The 17,794-nt window shown below is 36.9% G+C and overlaps 1 protein-coding gene across 3 annotated transcripts in view; it reads left to right on the forward strand.

Annotated features, from left to right (window-relative positions):
- RECK (reversion inducing cysteine rich protein with kazal motifs) overlaps nt 1-11,810 on the forward strand; it is a 63,468-nt gene extending 51,658 nt beyond the window's left edge. The window contains exons 15-21 of one of the 3 annotated variants that reach the window (XM_075052234.1): nt 59-181; nt 718-889; nt 2,892-3,084; nt 5,282-5,492; nt 6,838-6,911; nt 8,552-8,707; nt 10,876-11,810. In XM_075052234.1, coding sequence (XP_074908335.1) covers nt 59-181; nt 718-889; nt 2,892-3,084; nt 5,282-5,492; nt 6,838-6,911; nt 8,552-8,707; nt 10,876-11,091 — 1,145 coding nt within the window. In that variant the 3' untranslated portion in view covers nt 11,092-11,810. Of the gene's footprint in view, nt 1-58; nt 182-717; nt 890-2,891; nt 3,085-3,986; nt 4,070-5,281; nt 5,498-6,134; nt 6,916-8,551; nt 8,708-10,875 lie in introns of those variants that run through there. The other 2 variants (XR_012653735.1, XM_075052235.1) reach the window with 2 other exon arrangements.
- Nucleotides 11,811-17,794: the final 5,984 nt, after the last annotated feature.

Raw genomic sequence — 17,794 nt, forward strand, 5'->3', positions numbered from 1 at the left:
TATATAGTCTTCTGGTATATTTGCATTAATTGTATCCATTTACCTAATTTCTTTTAAGGCCATGGAACATCCTTCAATATAGATTGTAATGTCTGTTCATGTTTTGCTGGAAACTTGATATGTTCTACGCGTCAGTGTCTAACTGAGCATAGTTCAGAAGATGAACGTCGGAAGTTTACAGGTAACTTTCTGAACTATGGAAACCATAAGCTTCATATTCTTAGAGCAAGGATTATCTTCTAAATTCTTTCTACAGTATTAATGCACAATACCTGATAATTTGTTATTAATAAGTTCTTTTAACTATTTATTTTTCTCAGGTCTAATCTGCACTTTGGAAAAAACACAGACTTTTTTTAAAAAAAAAAAAAAAAAAAAACATGGTACTGAAAAATAAAACCTCAGGTGATATGTAAAAATGGGTAGAGACAGGGTAATGCCACTGAGGACAAGAGTTAAGGAGTTTGGGAAAAAAATGGAGAAAACTGAGTAGAATTAGCCAGGAGGCAGGGCACAAACTTCCCTTCCTACTACTTCTAAGTGCGTATGTGCTACGGCATTGCTAAATTACACGAGGGAGGAAGTGGCTGAAGATATGGCACTTCTTTGCATTTACTGGTAGGCAAAGATATCTTAGTGACCCCTTGTATATCTTCTGTCATAGAAAATAAGTGTGCACCAAATTCCTGTTTTGTGTGTTGCTTTTTGCTTTTACAGGTTTACCATGTAACTGTGTAGATCAGTTTGTACCAGTATGCGGTCAAAATGGACGCACGTATCCAAGTGCATGTATAGCTCGTTGTGTTGGGCTCCAGGACAATCAATTTGAATTTGGATCATGTATTTCCAAGGATCCTTGTAACCCTAACCCTTGTAATAAAAATCAGAGGTAAAAGCAGAATATGTTTTTAAGCTTTTCTTTGGCATCTTCTACTTGTAAAGCAGATTTATTTTTTCTTTGAATGTCTTGTATATTGTAGTAACATTCTACTTTTGGGATACTCCAATAAAAATAACTGTTTGAAGTAGCTACTTTTTATTTATCATAGTTAGTAATGGACTGTAATAACTGCCAGTTCTTTGTTCTGTTTATGTAGTGCTATATCATTTAAATTCATTATGTGGATCTCGGTTTTAGCAGTAAAAGGGTATTTATGTATACTTTCAAAAGTGAGAGAATCACCTTTTGTTGAAATGGCTAAAAGTTTCATTTTACTACTTTGTTTCACACCTTCTTCTAGTAGTTTAAAAAAACCCCACACCTGTATTCAAGACTTGGAGTCAGTCTTGCTTATTCAGTCAATCTGTGCTTTTTATCTCTAAATAGGAAAATATTGATCACTCTGGAACACATGAGTTAATTAGCTTGATATCTTGTGAAAACTATGTCTCTACAATCTCTGTTTTTTCAATGTTGGAAAAATCAAAATCTGTATAGACAAACATATTAAAAATATGCTCATTACTAGTGTCAGGAGAAAAGAAAATCTGACCTTTCTGAGAGAAATCAAAGTCTGTAGCTCATAATATTGGCCCCTGTCTTCAATTTTCTCAGTGTTGTGCAATACTGCAGTCTCCTTTGAATTTGTACATTTTTCTGTTTTGAAAGAAAGCCACCATAAGAAGTTGTGTAATACTGTGCTTTCATGAAAACTGATTATAGCAATTTTGGGTTTTATCTTTTTCAGCACTTTAAATGCCTTGATGCTATAATGGCCATTATGGCATTGAAAATTGGAATTTCAAAGCTGCATTGTGGATATACACTTCTTACCTCTTATATTTTTAATTTGGAAAGTATAGAGAGGTTTTTCAGTTTTACAGAATAACCATTATGCTTAGAACCTCAACTTGTAGTTTCGGTAAAGGACTGTACACAATACGGTTTTCTGGGTCAGTTTGATAATGTAGCGTAAACTAAACATGCTCATTTTAAAACATCTCTGAAGCGCTTAGTCTCTAATTAAGATCTTACATTCCACTGTAAAGTGTTTAAATCTCAGAATTTCTGAGTCTTCCCTAATATAAAAGGAAAATGTGGACAGCAGCACTCAGAAAGAATAAGGACATATTGTACACAATCCAGTGGTAGCATTGTTGTCATTTATAGAAAGAGGAGATTGTTAACAAAGCCATTTGACCTTTCATCGGTCTATTCATGAAACTCTATTGGCTGGCATTCTCTAGCGGAGGGATGTCTTGCAGGGCGTATGGCAAATGTTTTGCAGATAAGACCATGGAAGGTACATATTTAACATAAAGGGGAAGAATTTCTGCTGTTTATTGCTCTTTGCTTATCTGTGAAAGCTTGAGAGGGATGACATGCCAAAAAAGGCAATTGTGTTACTACTAGATTTTTCCATTTGTTTGCAGTCATCCCCAAGATTGGATGTGATAGAATATCCTGAATCTACAAAGCTAGATATTTGTAACTGAAACCATATAATCTTGTACGTCTTGTTTTCACTACCTTCTCAAGGAAGGGTGAGGCTAGATCTCTGCAGTATAGTCTTTTTCTCTTGCAGTTCACTGTTTTCATGTTTTTCCTTAGTCTTCCTTAAATATGCAATTACAAAATGAAGTTTATGGAAGCCTTTTTTGAAAATCATTGAAAAATACTTAGTAAAAGATAAATTTTAGTGGAAACTGAAACTGTAGTTGTGGTCACGTACATTGATTGAACATGGTGTGAAGCAATTCCAGGTTTGTGATGAGACCTGAAATTGGCTATTCAGAATATTTTATCACTTGTATTTCCTGCAGTTCTGCTGAACCATAGTTAGCTCTAAAGCACTGGAGAAGATTTCACTGAAAATACTTTCCCTGAATATTTTGAGACTTAGAAAAAAAAATCCTATGACGTGATATGAAATTATTATTACTTTATGCAGGTGCATACCAAAGAAACAAGTTTGCTTGACTAGTTTTGGAAAATTCGAATGTAGCCAGCATGAATGTGTGCCAAGGCAGTTAAATTGTGACCAGACGCGGGATCCTGTTTGTGACACAGACAATGTGGAATACAGTAACCTGTGTACTTTGTACCAAAAAGGAAAAAGTTTAGCATACCGAGGACCCTGCCAGGTAGGAAGTGGTTCTAGCATTAAATATCAACTCATCTTTGTTCTTTAATGTTCAACTTTGCAATATTCTGGGTTTTTGCAATATTATGGTTTTTATAGCTTCCAAATGTTTTCATTGACAGTAATCCTTTAAAAGTCTAATTTTAACTAGTATAAAAAATACTCTCACAAAATTATATTCAGAATTTTGTCAAGTGTTTCTCTGCTTTATTAACAGTTGTCTCAAAACCAATCAAAAGCTTTACTTATGTTTTCTTGGGGATAATGCTCTGATATTTATATTAAGTCTTCCTATATTTTTCACTATTAAAGCTTGCACTGAGGTGTGTTTGCAGTAATTAGTGCAGTTCCTTGGGTAGTCAAACACTGTTTTTTATCAATTTGAACTTGTTTTAAATAAAAATTAATGCCTGGTCATAGAAAGTCTTTAGCATTTTGTGTGATAGTGCCCCAGGTTTACCAAGTTCATTGTTCAGGATCTGTTTACACTTAAGTTTTGTTGGAGACTGGGCAATCTGTAGTATTTTCTTTAGTTAGTCTGGATTGGAGTAGTCTTCATACTAATCCCTAAGAAGGATTAGGATTAGGTTTAGTTCTTCCATCCCACTGCTCCCTATAGTGTTTGTAGACAACTTATTTCTATCGCTTCACAAGAAAAGCCAGGAGCTACTCTTTTCAAAGTTGCTGGCTTTACCTTACCATTGATAGACTGTTCATCTCCAGGTTTTTCTCAAATGATGAAGATTAATTTGAGACCTCCTTTTGGTCTCAACTGATGGATGTTCTTAGAAGTACAGAACATATTTTTCAGTGTTTTTCTGTATTATAAATGCTATTGCTCTTTTAACCCACTTAATTTCTGCCTTTCTGTCTTTATACCTTCTTTTTCTTGCCCTTTTTCAGCAACCTCGTTAAGTACAGATAATTCTTCTCATTGCACATCAGATATCTCATGAGATACTCAGAGAATGTTCAGCCCTTGAACAGTAAGAATCAAAGGAATATTGCATGGCTGGTTTTTTTCTCCAGCAGTTATATGTCTAGTTGTATCCATTTTCACGAAGTTTTTGACACTGGTAGCTTTAAGTTTTCCTTCTTGCTTTTATAGGGGAGATGACTGCAAGATACGAAACTATTTGGGGTGCTCACATTTACTTATCCTCTATGTGTGGTGTTGTTGCTTAGGTGTGTAACGCAGAAACTGTAATTGTCTTGCTATTTAGGGGATATACAGTGATCATATAGCTGTGGTCACTTACTTGAAATACTAGTTAGTTTAATAAAATACTTACACCTTAGCAAGAAATTAGGGAATGAGTTGTGTCATTTCACAAGACTTTGGACACAAGTATTAGTCATACCTTGTCTGCAAAGAGTCAGCAATTCCATTTGATTCTGTCCATGGTCAAAAGCTTAAGTTTATTGGCATTTGATGTCTTGAATGTGCTGGACTAATATACATGCACAGGTGGGATAGGAAGAAACTACATGACAATTTTCTTTGATTTTTGTATGTGCTTGAATCAAGTGACACACTAGATATGATTTTCTGAGAGGAAAAAGGACATGATAAACATATTTTTACAGATGTAAAGGTCTCAACAATAAATATATTTTTGACAGAGGTGTCTAGTAGTGGGGTTTACTCTTTTGGAGTAAATGTATTCATTTAACTTCCCAAATAATGTGTTAGAAGTACATGCACGCACACTGAATTTTAAGAACACAAAACCACAGAGATGAATAAATCATTAATGTCATTGAAATGTTAATAAATACTACAATAGCAAATAGTTATTTATAAAATAATTTTATTAATAAAATCAGTTTGTTTATTACATAATAAAATTATAGTAATATTAAATTAATTAGCTTTAAGAAATAAGTTAATTTAAATGACATGGTCATTTTATTTAAGCATTAGCACAGAACAGAAATTGTTTCCCAAAACCCATCTTATTGTACGTTTCTGATTCCAACTTACATTTTTCTGTCATCTTCTTTAAGTACTCACTCTTTGCATTTATTACCCATTCATAAACTGTCAGGTTATTTACTCTAGATTTCCTACTTTTTTGAATGTTTGACAGTATTAGCAGCAAATTCCCATTTAACTTTGGTTTTCCTAATGTTAAAACTACTCTGAACTTTCTGTAGCACGAATAAATTGATCCTTGAAACATTTCTGTGTGTTTCAGCCATTTTGCAAATCAGTGGAACCTGTGTGTGGACATAACGGAGAAACCTACAGCAGCGTCTGTGCTGCCTATTCCGACCGTGTGGCTGTTGACTATTACGGACACTGTCAGGCTGTAGGTGTTCTCTCAGACTATGGCTTTCATTCAGAGTGCGCCTTCGTTAAGTGTCCCCAGCTTTCCACTACTGGCTGCAAACCGGTTATTGCACCAGGTATGTTAATTTGTTGGAGTTTACTGCAGGTAGGAGAGAGTCTCTCCAGGCTGTGTGTACAAATCGGTCTATATTTGGAACAAAACTTATGCTTTAAAACATTATATTCCATAATGTCTTTGAGCCTTCTAAGAGAAAGGATGAAGTAGAGATCTTTACTTAGGGCTAGAACAAGCCCGTATCAGGCCTCGGATGACTAATTCTGAAGTGGAAAGGCCTTGGCTTGAGGAGTCACGCTCCTTCGGTCTTTAGAAACTTGCAGCTGTCCCCATAGGACTGGTTTGGGAGAAAGGAATGAGGTCTGTGGTGTCTAGGGTAGAATGTCACTGGGAATCGGGTGACTAATTTTTCGGAAGTGGCAGCACAGATACCACACTGGAATGCCAAACTGTCGTCAGAGTTCCCAGAAGAACAAAGATGATATTTAATTAGAAGACAGAGTGAGATACTGTATGTATTTACAGTACTGTGAAAGAGGAAGACAGCAGGAATAGTTTTGCAGTTGTGCTGTTTTGAACTGTTTTTTTATTGTTTTCACAAATCCTTGCTTTATGAAACAGTAACTAATCACAGGTAATACACAGAACAAGGAAAGCTCAGTTTTTAAGAAGAAACAGTTTTATTCGTTTTTCTCATTCACAGGTTTGAAAAAGGGTCTTTGTGCTTTGGTATTACATGTAATATTGTAGAAGTCACTCTGTGAATGTGAATTATATATAATAAGTTGGGGAGGTGAATTAAATATACAGTCATGGGTGGAAAGTTGAAATACTAGCTCTGGTTTCCGAGATGGTGAGGAAAAACAGTAGAAGAAACGTGACATGCTTCTGTGTTAAACACGAATCTGTCAGGCAAGTCCTTTTCCCCCCCCTTATATAAAGATTCTAAGCTCCTACATGGTATAACTGCATAAATTAATGTTTGTCATGTGCATAACTGCTTCTGTCACATCCTAGCTATTTCAGCTCTTGAAATTCTTCATTTCTATAGTTGTATATGCATACATCCATACAAAATCTTGGCTTGTGGTACATAAAGTGCCTGTGGTTTTTAGCTTTCAGTAATGTATCATCTTGAAACAAATGAAAATTCATGTTGTTGCTTCATGTTGATAGTAGTAAATGTGTGTTGAAAGGTGACTGCTTTTGCATTATAAATGTTTTCAACATTAAACAATCTTAGAAATTGTGCAATTCTGCTATCAAATTGAAACATTTACTTTGCTTTGGTAGTTTTGCTATTTTCATTCTCAGTTAATGTTCAACTCTCTGCTTACTTGAAAGTGAAAAGACTATTTGCTTTTATTTCTGAGATTTTTTTATCATTATTATTATTATTCACATAGGAGCCTGCTGTCCATTATGTGCTGGAATGCTGAGAATCTTATATGACAAAGACAAGCTGGATACTTTTGCAAGGGTAAACAGCTTAATCATGCCTTATGTTAAATGGTACATGGGAAAGTCAAGTTACTGTATACTCTCTCCTGAAAAGTTAACACGTTATAAAACCAATTATTTTCAGTTTGTAGTGTGTTTTGGTTTTTTTTCTTTATACTTTCCTCTATTTCTTAATATCAGGTGTAGAAATTGAATTACGATGCAAAGCAAAACAGAATTAGAGTAGGTACAAAGAAGCACATTCAGGTTTGCAGTTTAAATGACTTGTAATAGTAAAGACAAATGATAAGGGATCTGCATCTCTCTCATAGTAGTAATACAGTGTATATTTGTTATTTATGGCCTTTTTGCTAAGATTATTCTGGTAGCTCACTATTTCCTAATGTAGGTAACTTAGTTCTGACATTGTCTTATGTTTAAATTGGATTGTTTTACACTCTTTGGGTTATGTAGATAGTTGTCACTGATTTTGTTGCTCGTCAGCTAAAATGTTGGATTTTAATTTAATATCTCTGTAAGCTAGACACCAGCATCCTTCATTACTGCTTTTTGAAAACCTCCAGTGTAAGATGGATCTTCTCACGTTGGTTGTCTGTCACTGAACACAACATACTAGGCCTAGACTCCCCATGTGGTGTATAAAAGGATTGCGCTTTATTGACCCCTGCTTTTATGCTTCGGTATATGGAACAGAGCAGAATGCTTGATTTTTGGCACAACATCACAACAAAATAGAGTAGTATGGCAGTCATGCCTGGTGAAGCAAAACAATTCATGTTTGCATCTGCACGTGATTTTCATTTTTTAAATATCAAGACGACAGAGAATTTTGCCAAACAGTATAAAATTACATTAACCTGTTTATATGTTTAGAAGGAGAGATAATTAGCTATTATTGTAAAAACACAGGAAAATTTAGCTTGAACGTGACCCATGGAGATCTAGTCCAACCCCCTCAACTCAACTCAAAGCAGGATTAACTCCAGTTAGATCAGCTTGGCCAGCTGAGTTTTTAAAACCTCCAGGAGTGGAGGTTCTACAAGCTGAACGCCGCTGGACTCTCTCCAGTTCATCAGTGTGGCCTGGGGAAGGGGGGCAGGGCGTAAATAAAGGGGGACGATGACTTCTGCTGGCTCTTCTTGCCGTTGCAGCCCTGTCGTCACAAAGCCGTAACTCTTCATTTCTGGTGGCTCTTGGAACAGGTTCTGTGGTAGTAAAGGAGTGCCAGCTGGTAGGGCTGCCCTGCCTCTTGTTTCCCAGCATGGGAGTACAAGCCACTGTAACAGATACCTCAAAATAACGTAAATGGTTACCTGATACATATATACATTAACCATGAAGGTGGACAACACCACATATCAAAACCGTGGTTAATTTAAAAAGTAAATAATTTTTTCCCCTTCTTCCTTTCACTTTTTTTAATGGTTTTGGGGGGGTTGGTTTGGGTTTTTTTTTTAAATCATAAAATCATTTTTTAGAATTATGTTTTAGAATGATAGAATCATTGAATTGTTTAGGTTTTTTGCTAGAGATTAGAACTGAGTAATTTAATGGCTGAAACAAATTTTCTGGCATGACATCAAGTTATTAAAACTGAAGAGGAGAAATGTAATTTTGCATAATACCACATCATCCACAAAGTTCTTTGTTTTCTTCCAGGTAACAAATAAAAAGCCTATAACAGTACTTGACATACTTGAGAAAATCCGCCTACATGTCTCAGTCCCACAGTGTGATGTGTTTGGATACTTAAGCATAGAATCCGAAATTGTGATTCTCATCATTCCTGTGGATCAGAACCCCAAACCATTGCAGGTAAACTATGTATTATGTATGGACTATGTATTATGGATAGTAAAAAGTGTCTTGAGACTCCTGCTTTTCTGGTAAGAGGCTTTTGAGTGTGGGTAATTAGAGGGGGGAGGTGAAGGAGGACCAAGGATAGAGTAGTATGACTTTTGTTTTAAAATTAATAAATGCAGGACCCTCAACTTTCTATGGCTAAAATAACAGAAACTATAAACTGATGAAAATAAATAAATTACTGAATGACCTCTTAAATTAATTGTATATTAAATGCATACTAGCATATGAAATAGTACTCCTTTGTCTCCAGTGTCAGGGTTAAAAGTAGATTGAAGTATATATGATAGTAGGCTGAAGCACATCATACATATTGATATCATATTAATCCATTGCACGCATCTTGATGTTAAGCAGTAGTTCATACCAAAGAGGATCTGCTGAGACTATTCTGAGACCATCCCGGTTTTGATATTCCTTTTTACCTTATAGTAAAAAGTGCTGGGAGATCCCAATTAAAAAGGAAATCATATTCCAATAAGCTGCCCAACTTGCTGTGTCATAGTTAGTTCATACTAGCAAACAAGAACCTAATGTTCACAGTGCTAAACTCTAAAGGTAAACCAACAAATGCAGCTCAAAGTTCTTACAGTATTTTCTTAGGAGCAGTTCAGAGCAATAGAAGTAAGGCTTTGGCTACGTATTGCATTATTATTGTCTTGGAGCTGTTGCTTCATTTTTACTTTCTGCTTGTTAACCTTTGCAAGACCAGTGAGGGCATCTTCTTCCTATTAAAAGGAACATAATACCTTGCGGTTTTTATAGTTGCTTCTAATAGTCTTGCCTGGCCCTGCTGACAGCACTCTGTAATGAAGTCCCTCTGCACATTAGGTGCTCTGACTGGTTCATTCTGTTACCTGACATCTTGATGCGTACTAGTGCAAAATGAAGGATTTAGCTTTGATAAGGAAGGGGAGAGAAAACCTGCCCACAATCTCTCATCTTTGACAATACAAACAGAATTCAGGCAGGTTCATTTCCTTGTTTTTTATTTTATATTGATGGCTGCTTCCCATTTCCATTTTACTTCTACAGTCTTAATTTTGCATGCTCAGTATTGCTTCTGGGACTGGCTAAAGTTACGGTATAGTATGAGGGGATAGAATCACTGCCATAAACTTGGTCAAGCTGCAGTATGTAATAGGGTAGTTGTTCCTCAGGCAGATATATTGTGTGTATTTTGCTTGCCCATGCTACTAGAGCAACCCTGTTATGTCCAGCTCAGCTCCACCTTACATCTCCACCTTTAGCAGACATAGCCCAAAATGTTACCAGGATTTAGGAAACAAGGTCTTGAGCCTTGCCAGTGTGGTCAGCTCTCAGTCCATCTGCAGCAGGTGCTGTCAGACTCCTGGGGAGGGATGGACTCTCTGGAAGCAGAGAGGCCACCTGAAACCAGGCAGAGCTGCTCGTCTCGCTGGTGACACCCATGACGGAGTTAGAAGTTCCTCAACTTTCAAAGCTTTGGGCCTCCTGATACTAAATTTGTCAAGTTAAAACTTCACCAGAGGAGCTTCCAAAGCTGTTAAGGAGACGTAGTGCTAAATTGATTTCTGGGCTGCAGTAGAAGGTAAGGTGGAAAAGTGGATTTTCTAACATAAATTCATAATTATCATCAAGTCAGTGGGGGAATGGAAACTTGAGTTTTCTCATGTTTTCCTATTACTTCCATTCTTCTCTTCCCGTAAAAGAAATCAGTTTTCCCTGATTTGGAAGAAAAAGCCCAGTAAGTAGAAAATCCTGATTTCTCTACTGTTGCAGACTTCAAGGCAGTATCTTGGTCAATCAGGAAGGAAGTCCTCAGTTTTAGAGGTACTTTAGTTATTTACTGTGAGCTTTTTGGCATCAATGTTCAAAACACATCACCCACGGAAACTTTTATGTAGCTTGCTTCCTTCCCTTTTGGTGCTACTCAGGGCTTCCACAGTACTTTTCATAGTACCAAAGTCTATGATAAGAGCTCCAAAGTTTTCTAAGAAATACTCCCAAAAATTATATAAATCTTACATGCTGATGGGAATAACTCAGATTTTCTTTCCTGAATTTTGCCATCTAGCAACATTTTTGTATTGGCATTTTACATGGCAAGAAGAGAAATAAAACTTTTTTTTTTCCCTTAGATTGAAGCCTGCAATAAAGAAGCAGAAAAGATAGAGTCACTGATAAATTCAGACAGTCCAACATTAGCATCACATGTGCCTCTGTCAGCTCTAATTGCATCTCAAGTACAAGTTTCATTTAGCATTTCTTCTCCTTCCGTTAAAGTGGTGCCTGTTCTGCACTCCCTGTTCATAAGCCTTTTATTCACCTTGTCAGCATTAATATATTATATATAACTGCTTAGAAAATATGCATGAGTATTGCGGTGTTTTATATTGTGAAGGACATTCAGAATTGTTGATCACTGAACCAGAAAAAAAAAACTGTAGAAGATTTGATGAACTAATATTTTTTTCAATGAAGAACTAAAAGTATTTGGAATAATGTGAAAAGATTATTCTTTTATTCATTACTAGTCAGATGACTGTTTCAGCACAGTTAGATTGTTTTCCACTGATCTTGGAAACATAAAATACTCTGGAAGGTTCTGACGTTATGCCTGTATGATTTTTGCAAGAAGGGATCACATAGGGGTTTTTTTCAGCAATGAACTCCAAACACTGTTTTGTTCATTGAAGAATCTTAATTTTATATTATTCAGATGCATATCAGTGACAATGAAAAGCACGCACCTGTTTTAAACATCATTTTTGGAAGAAACTAATTGCTGCTACTTAATTACCTTACCAAAAATTTAAGAGTTTATTCTCATGTAAATATGCTTTCATATTTTATTATGAAGAAAACTAACTAGCCCTGGGCCTATTTCAGTAGACGTCTTTACTTGGACTAGTGAAGATTTGCAGGACATTGGGCTCAATGCTTGTAAAATGACAATCAAGCTCTATACTAGGACCTGACTTCAGTGAAGAAATATGTTCTTTTTATAGTTTTGTACATTTCAGAATCTCATATTGGATGCAAAATTATAAAGAATCTCAGTATCTATATTTAAGTGCCATTTAAAATATTGCAGTATTTGCATGTTATCTAATGAAATTTATACTTTAAATGTTTATACAAACAGTATGTTTTATTACTTATTGTATTTTATGCACCTGACCTTAGTCTACATGAAGTATTTTATATCAGTATTATGATAGCCAACTCTTGAAGTATATACAGAAAAACTTATTTTTGCCAAAATGCTGAACTTTGAAAGAAAGCACTGAAAACTTTTTGAACATGTATGTTGTTGTAGCATGTTTGTAGCAATTATTTTCTGCTAAATCTTTTAAATGCAAAAGTATTAAAGCTTTTTATTTTAATAAAACACTTTGTCATGTGTCCTTGTATACGAATGCATGTGATTTTATAGAATTTTGCAATACAGCATATATTTTTCTTTCTCAAAGCAACACTTAAAACTAACTGCAATTACATACATTCATGACTCACACAGCTTACTGTTTCCAAATAAAGTACATTTCAAGGGGACTTTGGGGGCTCTTTGTTTTTTTGGGTTTGTTGTGGGGGGTTTTTTTTGGTTTTTGTTTGGGGTTTTTTTGGTTGTTTTTTTACCAAATCTTTGTCAAATGCATGTAATTTATGCTATGAGTGTCAGACTCGATTAAGTATAGAAGAATGTAGATGTCTTTATGGGACCTTCTTGGGTAAGATTACAGTCATCCTCAGTTTGGATATGGAAAAGACTTCTCTCTCCTACAGCTGGAAGTCTGCACAAATGTTCAGGACAGAACTGGCACCTTATTTGTACCCAAACTTTAAGGCTCAACCTCCTCCAAAGCAAACGGAGTGACTAGATGCAAGCTGACAGTGAGTTTCTTTGAAACCTCCATCCGTTGCTTTTCTAAGCATATCTCTGTTGTTTGTTGTCTCTTAATGAGTGAAGAGCACTTTTCTGTTTTAAGGGCAGTTGTACTTTGTATATAGTTTCCGAGTACTTTTGGTAGAGGAGTACAAATGCAGATAATCTTTGGAAGTGTTCTTGCCAAATAACTCCAGAAAGGCTCATGCACATAATCATCGAAGTCTGGGTACAAAAAACTTGTTGAATATGTTTATAATCCATCTCTTTCTGAAATTTCTTCTGTGGGTTCTTTAGAAACTTGGACAGGAGTATAATGAATGCATTTGAAAAGCTTTTTGAACTGAAATGGCTTAGGTGGTCTCCCCAGAAACTGCAAGCAATTCAGATGGTTTATTGAATTCCTTATACTTGCTAATGATTTGGAGAAATCTCTTCAACATGTAGCCTGTTAACTTGCTTAGCATTTAGCTGAAGCAATCCAATGCCTACTACAATGAAAGGAATTATAAATGTCTTAAGAAAATATATAAATACATGTATACATATATGCCACATGGGAAAAATTAGTTAAGAGCTTAAAAACATACCTTTTGTGAAACAGAATATATAGTGTTCGGGGGGTTGTTTTGTTCTGTTTTGGTTTTTACACCTGTGAAGATTTTTTTCAATGAAAGATAATACAAAAAAAGTTGCCTCAGTTTGTATGATGAATCTGGAAAAAGCAGAATTTAAGCCCAGAGATTTTTGAATTCACATGTGAGTGTCCAGTACTTGCTAGAAAAGAGTGAATATTTTGAGTGCTTATGTTAAATATTTACAGAAGCAATGAGATTTCATATAACCCTAAGTTCTTGAACTTAAGTCCAGCACCCAAAGTGTACAGGGCTTAGGTTCTTTTTGCCAGATGAACAGAAGTACTTAAGTGTTTTCTAGGTTTTCTCAAGGCCTTGGACTACCTCAAAGGAATGAAGAAACTATTTACTGACGGGTTTTGAATTCAATTGAACTAGGAGAAAAGATGGAAGAAACCAAGCCCACTTTTACTTGCAAGTTATGAAATTTGAACCGAATGGGGACGAATTGGATACAGGTTTCAGATGAGTTTTCCATGTAAGCGCTCATGATGTTCTGTCACCATCTGTGTGGAAATCTGGGTTCACTTAAGAAGCCACGGAGACAGCATAAGCCTGTTTGTTGCTTTTGCAACAGGACCCAGCTGAAACATTTACAAAACATTATTTTCTTGTCTGCTGAAAACCAGAGTTAATGGCAATAATTGGGTCTGGCGAGGTGCTTCAGTTCTGTTTCGATTTGTTGGGTTTAGCTCTTCTCAACAGGGTGGCAGTGAAGCGGAGGTGCCGGCAGTGCCTGCTTGTTTGTGCACCCCTCGGAGCGGATCAGCCACAAGGGCGAATATCAGAGCAAGTAAGAGCAAGAGATTTCTGGCTTACACTTTCTGCTGAGTTCTGAGTCCAGCAGGACCTGGGATCTCTGAATTTGAGAGAAGGCAATAGTCAGTTCTGTGAGAGGGCACGAAATCAGCACTTAGAACCGCAGGGCCACTTCCCAGCCCCGCTCTTTGTTCGTGCTCTAATTTACGCTACTTTACCCAGTGTTATAACTTGGAGATTTGCACGTATGTATCTTGAAAAAGTGTTATTTATACATCCTTACTGAGTTGTATGGCACTTCTCCAGGTCAAAGTATATTTCAAACCTTTTCAGTAGCATCACTATTTCTAGGAAGCCCTGGGAGCGTTTACATGAGCAAATATAAGTACGTGAGTGCTTTGTAAGATTGTGGCTTGGACGTTTCGAATTTGAAGTCTGGACTGTAAGGTGACCCTCTGGTCAAATGAATCCCAAAAAGAAAAAAGTAGCATTGGAGAAAAAAAGATGTCTGTGCCACAGTTGTGCTAGACCTGACTGCAACTTCCCGCGTGTTCTTTGAACTGGTGCTTTTACGCAATGAGACCAGGAGCTCCAGCTCTTCCACGTGGAGTACAAATGAAGGTAACAACCTCACCTCCTAGCAGTGCTGCACCTACCACTTTTTTACCACAAGCGCTGCTTGTTTGTGCTCTTTCTCCCACTCCTCTCTGGGCTACAAGCTTTTGCAGAGCCCATTGCATAAGCCAAATTGACGCTGAGCTTAAAAAGACCCAAAAACCCTCTTTGAGAAAAACGTTTCCAAGGCATAGCAGGTTTGTCCTAAGTTATCACACTACAGTGAAAAGGATACATTTTAGCATGAAGTAGGACATCAACTTTTGCTAATTAATACCATGAAGCTGAAGGTTTGGGTTACTATATCTGAAGCTGATCAATCCTATACAAATTCAATGTTATCAACATTTGAATTATTGCAGGCTGATTGTGTAGGACCAATACAGTATTTAAAGCAAAGGTGACTACTTTGAAAATTGAGGAAACATCCATTGTCCAAAACCTTTCTTAATTTTATTGGGCTTTATACATACACTGCTAAATGGAAAGAAGTGTGTGCATTTAATTTCTGTGTAAGAAAGCAATTTTTTACAGTGAGAACAATCAATCGCTAGAACAACCTCCCCAGGGACGCGGGGAGTCCCCACAATGGGAGGTTTTCAAGGTGCGACTGGACACAGTGCTAGGTAAAGCACCGAAAGGTTGGACCAGATGATCTCCTGAGGTCCCTTCCAACCTGGGCTGTTCTATGATTAAAGAAATACTTTCAGTTGCGATACAAGGAAATTTTTGGCTTATTACATTATTTTGAGATCTTATGAACACTGTTAGGATTCATTTATTATTGCTTTCAGAATAACATATAAAATAATATTTCCCACTTCAGAGAACCTTTTTCACAATATATACTTTAAAGCCTTTAGAATGTATTTAAATACACTGATGTAAGTTTTATTTAAATTATGAATGATAAAATAGACTTCTGCAAGCATAACATAGCAACAGCTTTTATGATCAATAAGTTCTTTATCTCTCCAGTGCTATTGGGGGGAGGAAGAACAATCAAACCATTCCATTAGTCCATTAGCCTCAAACTGCTGGCTACTGTTATTTAGAAATAGATACGTGTATTTTAAGCACATCTAGTTGTAGCACATCACTGCTACAACATCCTATGCGCTGACTCCCCAGCTTCTGCGTTCTTCAATGTGAACAAAGTTATGGTCAAAACCATATTCATGCTAGGCATTTTGAAGGAGACTTACCCAAAGGGCAACAGTAAAAGGTTTAAAAGGTAAAAGCTCTTGTAAAAGGGTGGGGTTTTTCCTTGCAGTTCCTAGGACATAAAGGAGAATACAAAATAAAGGATAATCTTTCCCAAGGATGCAAGAACTTGTGAAATAATGCAGTAACCTTATCATCACTTATATAAAGAAAGATTGTTAACCCTATGTTTTTCATTAAGTAATCAGAACTGTGGTCTTCAATGTATATATGAGTACTCTGACAGTACTTAATAATCCTACAGATTCTTGCCGTAAAGAGCCACCCTTGTGTTTTGGCAAATGCTCTCTGTTGTATTTGGCGAGGTTTCTCAGTTGACTTCTCTGTGCTTGGATCTCGGCATCAGCTACAATACACGCAAAGATTTTCGATCTGTTTTTTCAGTTCTGATTTTCCTTCTAAGCTAGCATTCTTCTAAAGCATTTCTGAATGATCCTAGAGGCTTAAATGATTTAATTAGCAGGTTGGGATATACAGCAGAACTGGAGGGGGGCGGGTTTTGCAGCTTTCTCACCAGTGCTAGTGTGGCAGGTTTCAAATTAAAGCCTGCTTTTCAACTTGGTGATCTGCAATTCTGCACTGTTCGCTGACAGTGGAATGAGTGGATTACCTGTTATTGCTACTGTTTGGTGTATAAATTTACTTTTTAATCAATTTTTGAACAGCAGCAGGAGTACCATCAGTAAGTATATATAAAGATATATTCACATACATGTATATACACATATGTGTGTATAAATATATTTATCTCACAGTGCCCTGTATCAGGCTGTTCAGGAAGAGCACATTTGGCCATCGTAGAGAACTTAGCAATTTATTTTAGTAAAGAATCCAGACTTTGGACATTCGTTAATACTTTTAAATTTGGACTTCGAGTACAAATGGCAATCAAAGACGCAGGATCAAACTGTTTGTTTTGTTATGTAATTTATAGATGGTGTTGTCTAGCTGTAAGTGTGCAAAAAGGTGAAAGAGATGTCTCTGGATTGTTTCATTCTCAAGTGCACCCACCAGCAGCAGTTCAGTTTCCTCCGAGTAAGCAACCCCCCGGTCCCGGCAATAAGAGGAGCAGCTTCTGACAACCAGCGCAAGTGCTGAGATTAGTCAGGAGCAGCGATCGACCGCCGACCGCCAGCAGAAGTTCAGTTCCTCTGGCAATAGAAAGTAAGTTTAAATATTTGCAGCCATTAATTCCTTGCAGAAGCCGAGCTGTTGCCAGCAAGGCTGTGGCTGTATTGGCGTTAGCGATGGCTGTGTGCGCTACCAGCTCATCTGCGTGCTAACTTCATCCAGATCAGGAGGCGGCCCGTGACTTGGCTGGAACACAAGAGGAGTGAGCAGCCTGTCTGGTTTTTATGCTGGAAAACAAATGCTGTCATAAACATTCTCCGTGCATGTGTTAAAGCTGTCAGGTTGTGCATTTTGGGTTTTTTAACAGATTTGCAGTGGCAATGTAAACTCTGGATCAGCATCTCATGGCTGTAGGGTTTTCCTAAGTGCTGCCCATGGCTTTACTGTGTCCCTGAACGACAGCTTTGAAGGCTCACTCAAGACTCAGATGAAGCAAAAAAGGAGGTGTGACAAATGCAAATACACATTTCAAAAACTAGAGAAAAAAAAAATGAAGCTATAGTATTTCTAACTCAGTTCTAGCTAAGTGTCCTGGTTTTGGCTGGGATAGAGTTAATTTCCTTCCTAGTACCTGGTACAGTGCTGTGTTTTGGGTTCAGTATGAGAAGAATGTTGGTAACACGCTGATGTTTTCAGTGGTTGCTGAGTAGTGTTTAGACCAAGTCAAGGATTTTTCAGCTTCTCCTGCTCAGCCAGCAAGAAGGCTGGAGGGGCACAAGGAGTCGGGAGGGGACACAGCCAGGACAGTTGACCCAAACTGGCCAAAGGGGTATTCCATACCATGGGACGTCATGTCCAGTATATAAA

The sequence above is a fragment of the Buteo buteo genome, chromosome 20, assembly GCF_964188355.1.
Source record: "Buteo buteo chromosome 20, bButBut1.hap1.1, whole genome shotgun sequence".
Classification (NCBI taxonomy): domain Eukaryota; kingdom Metazoa; phylum Chordata; class Aves; order Accipitriformes; family Accipitridae; genus Buteo; species Buteo buteo.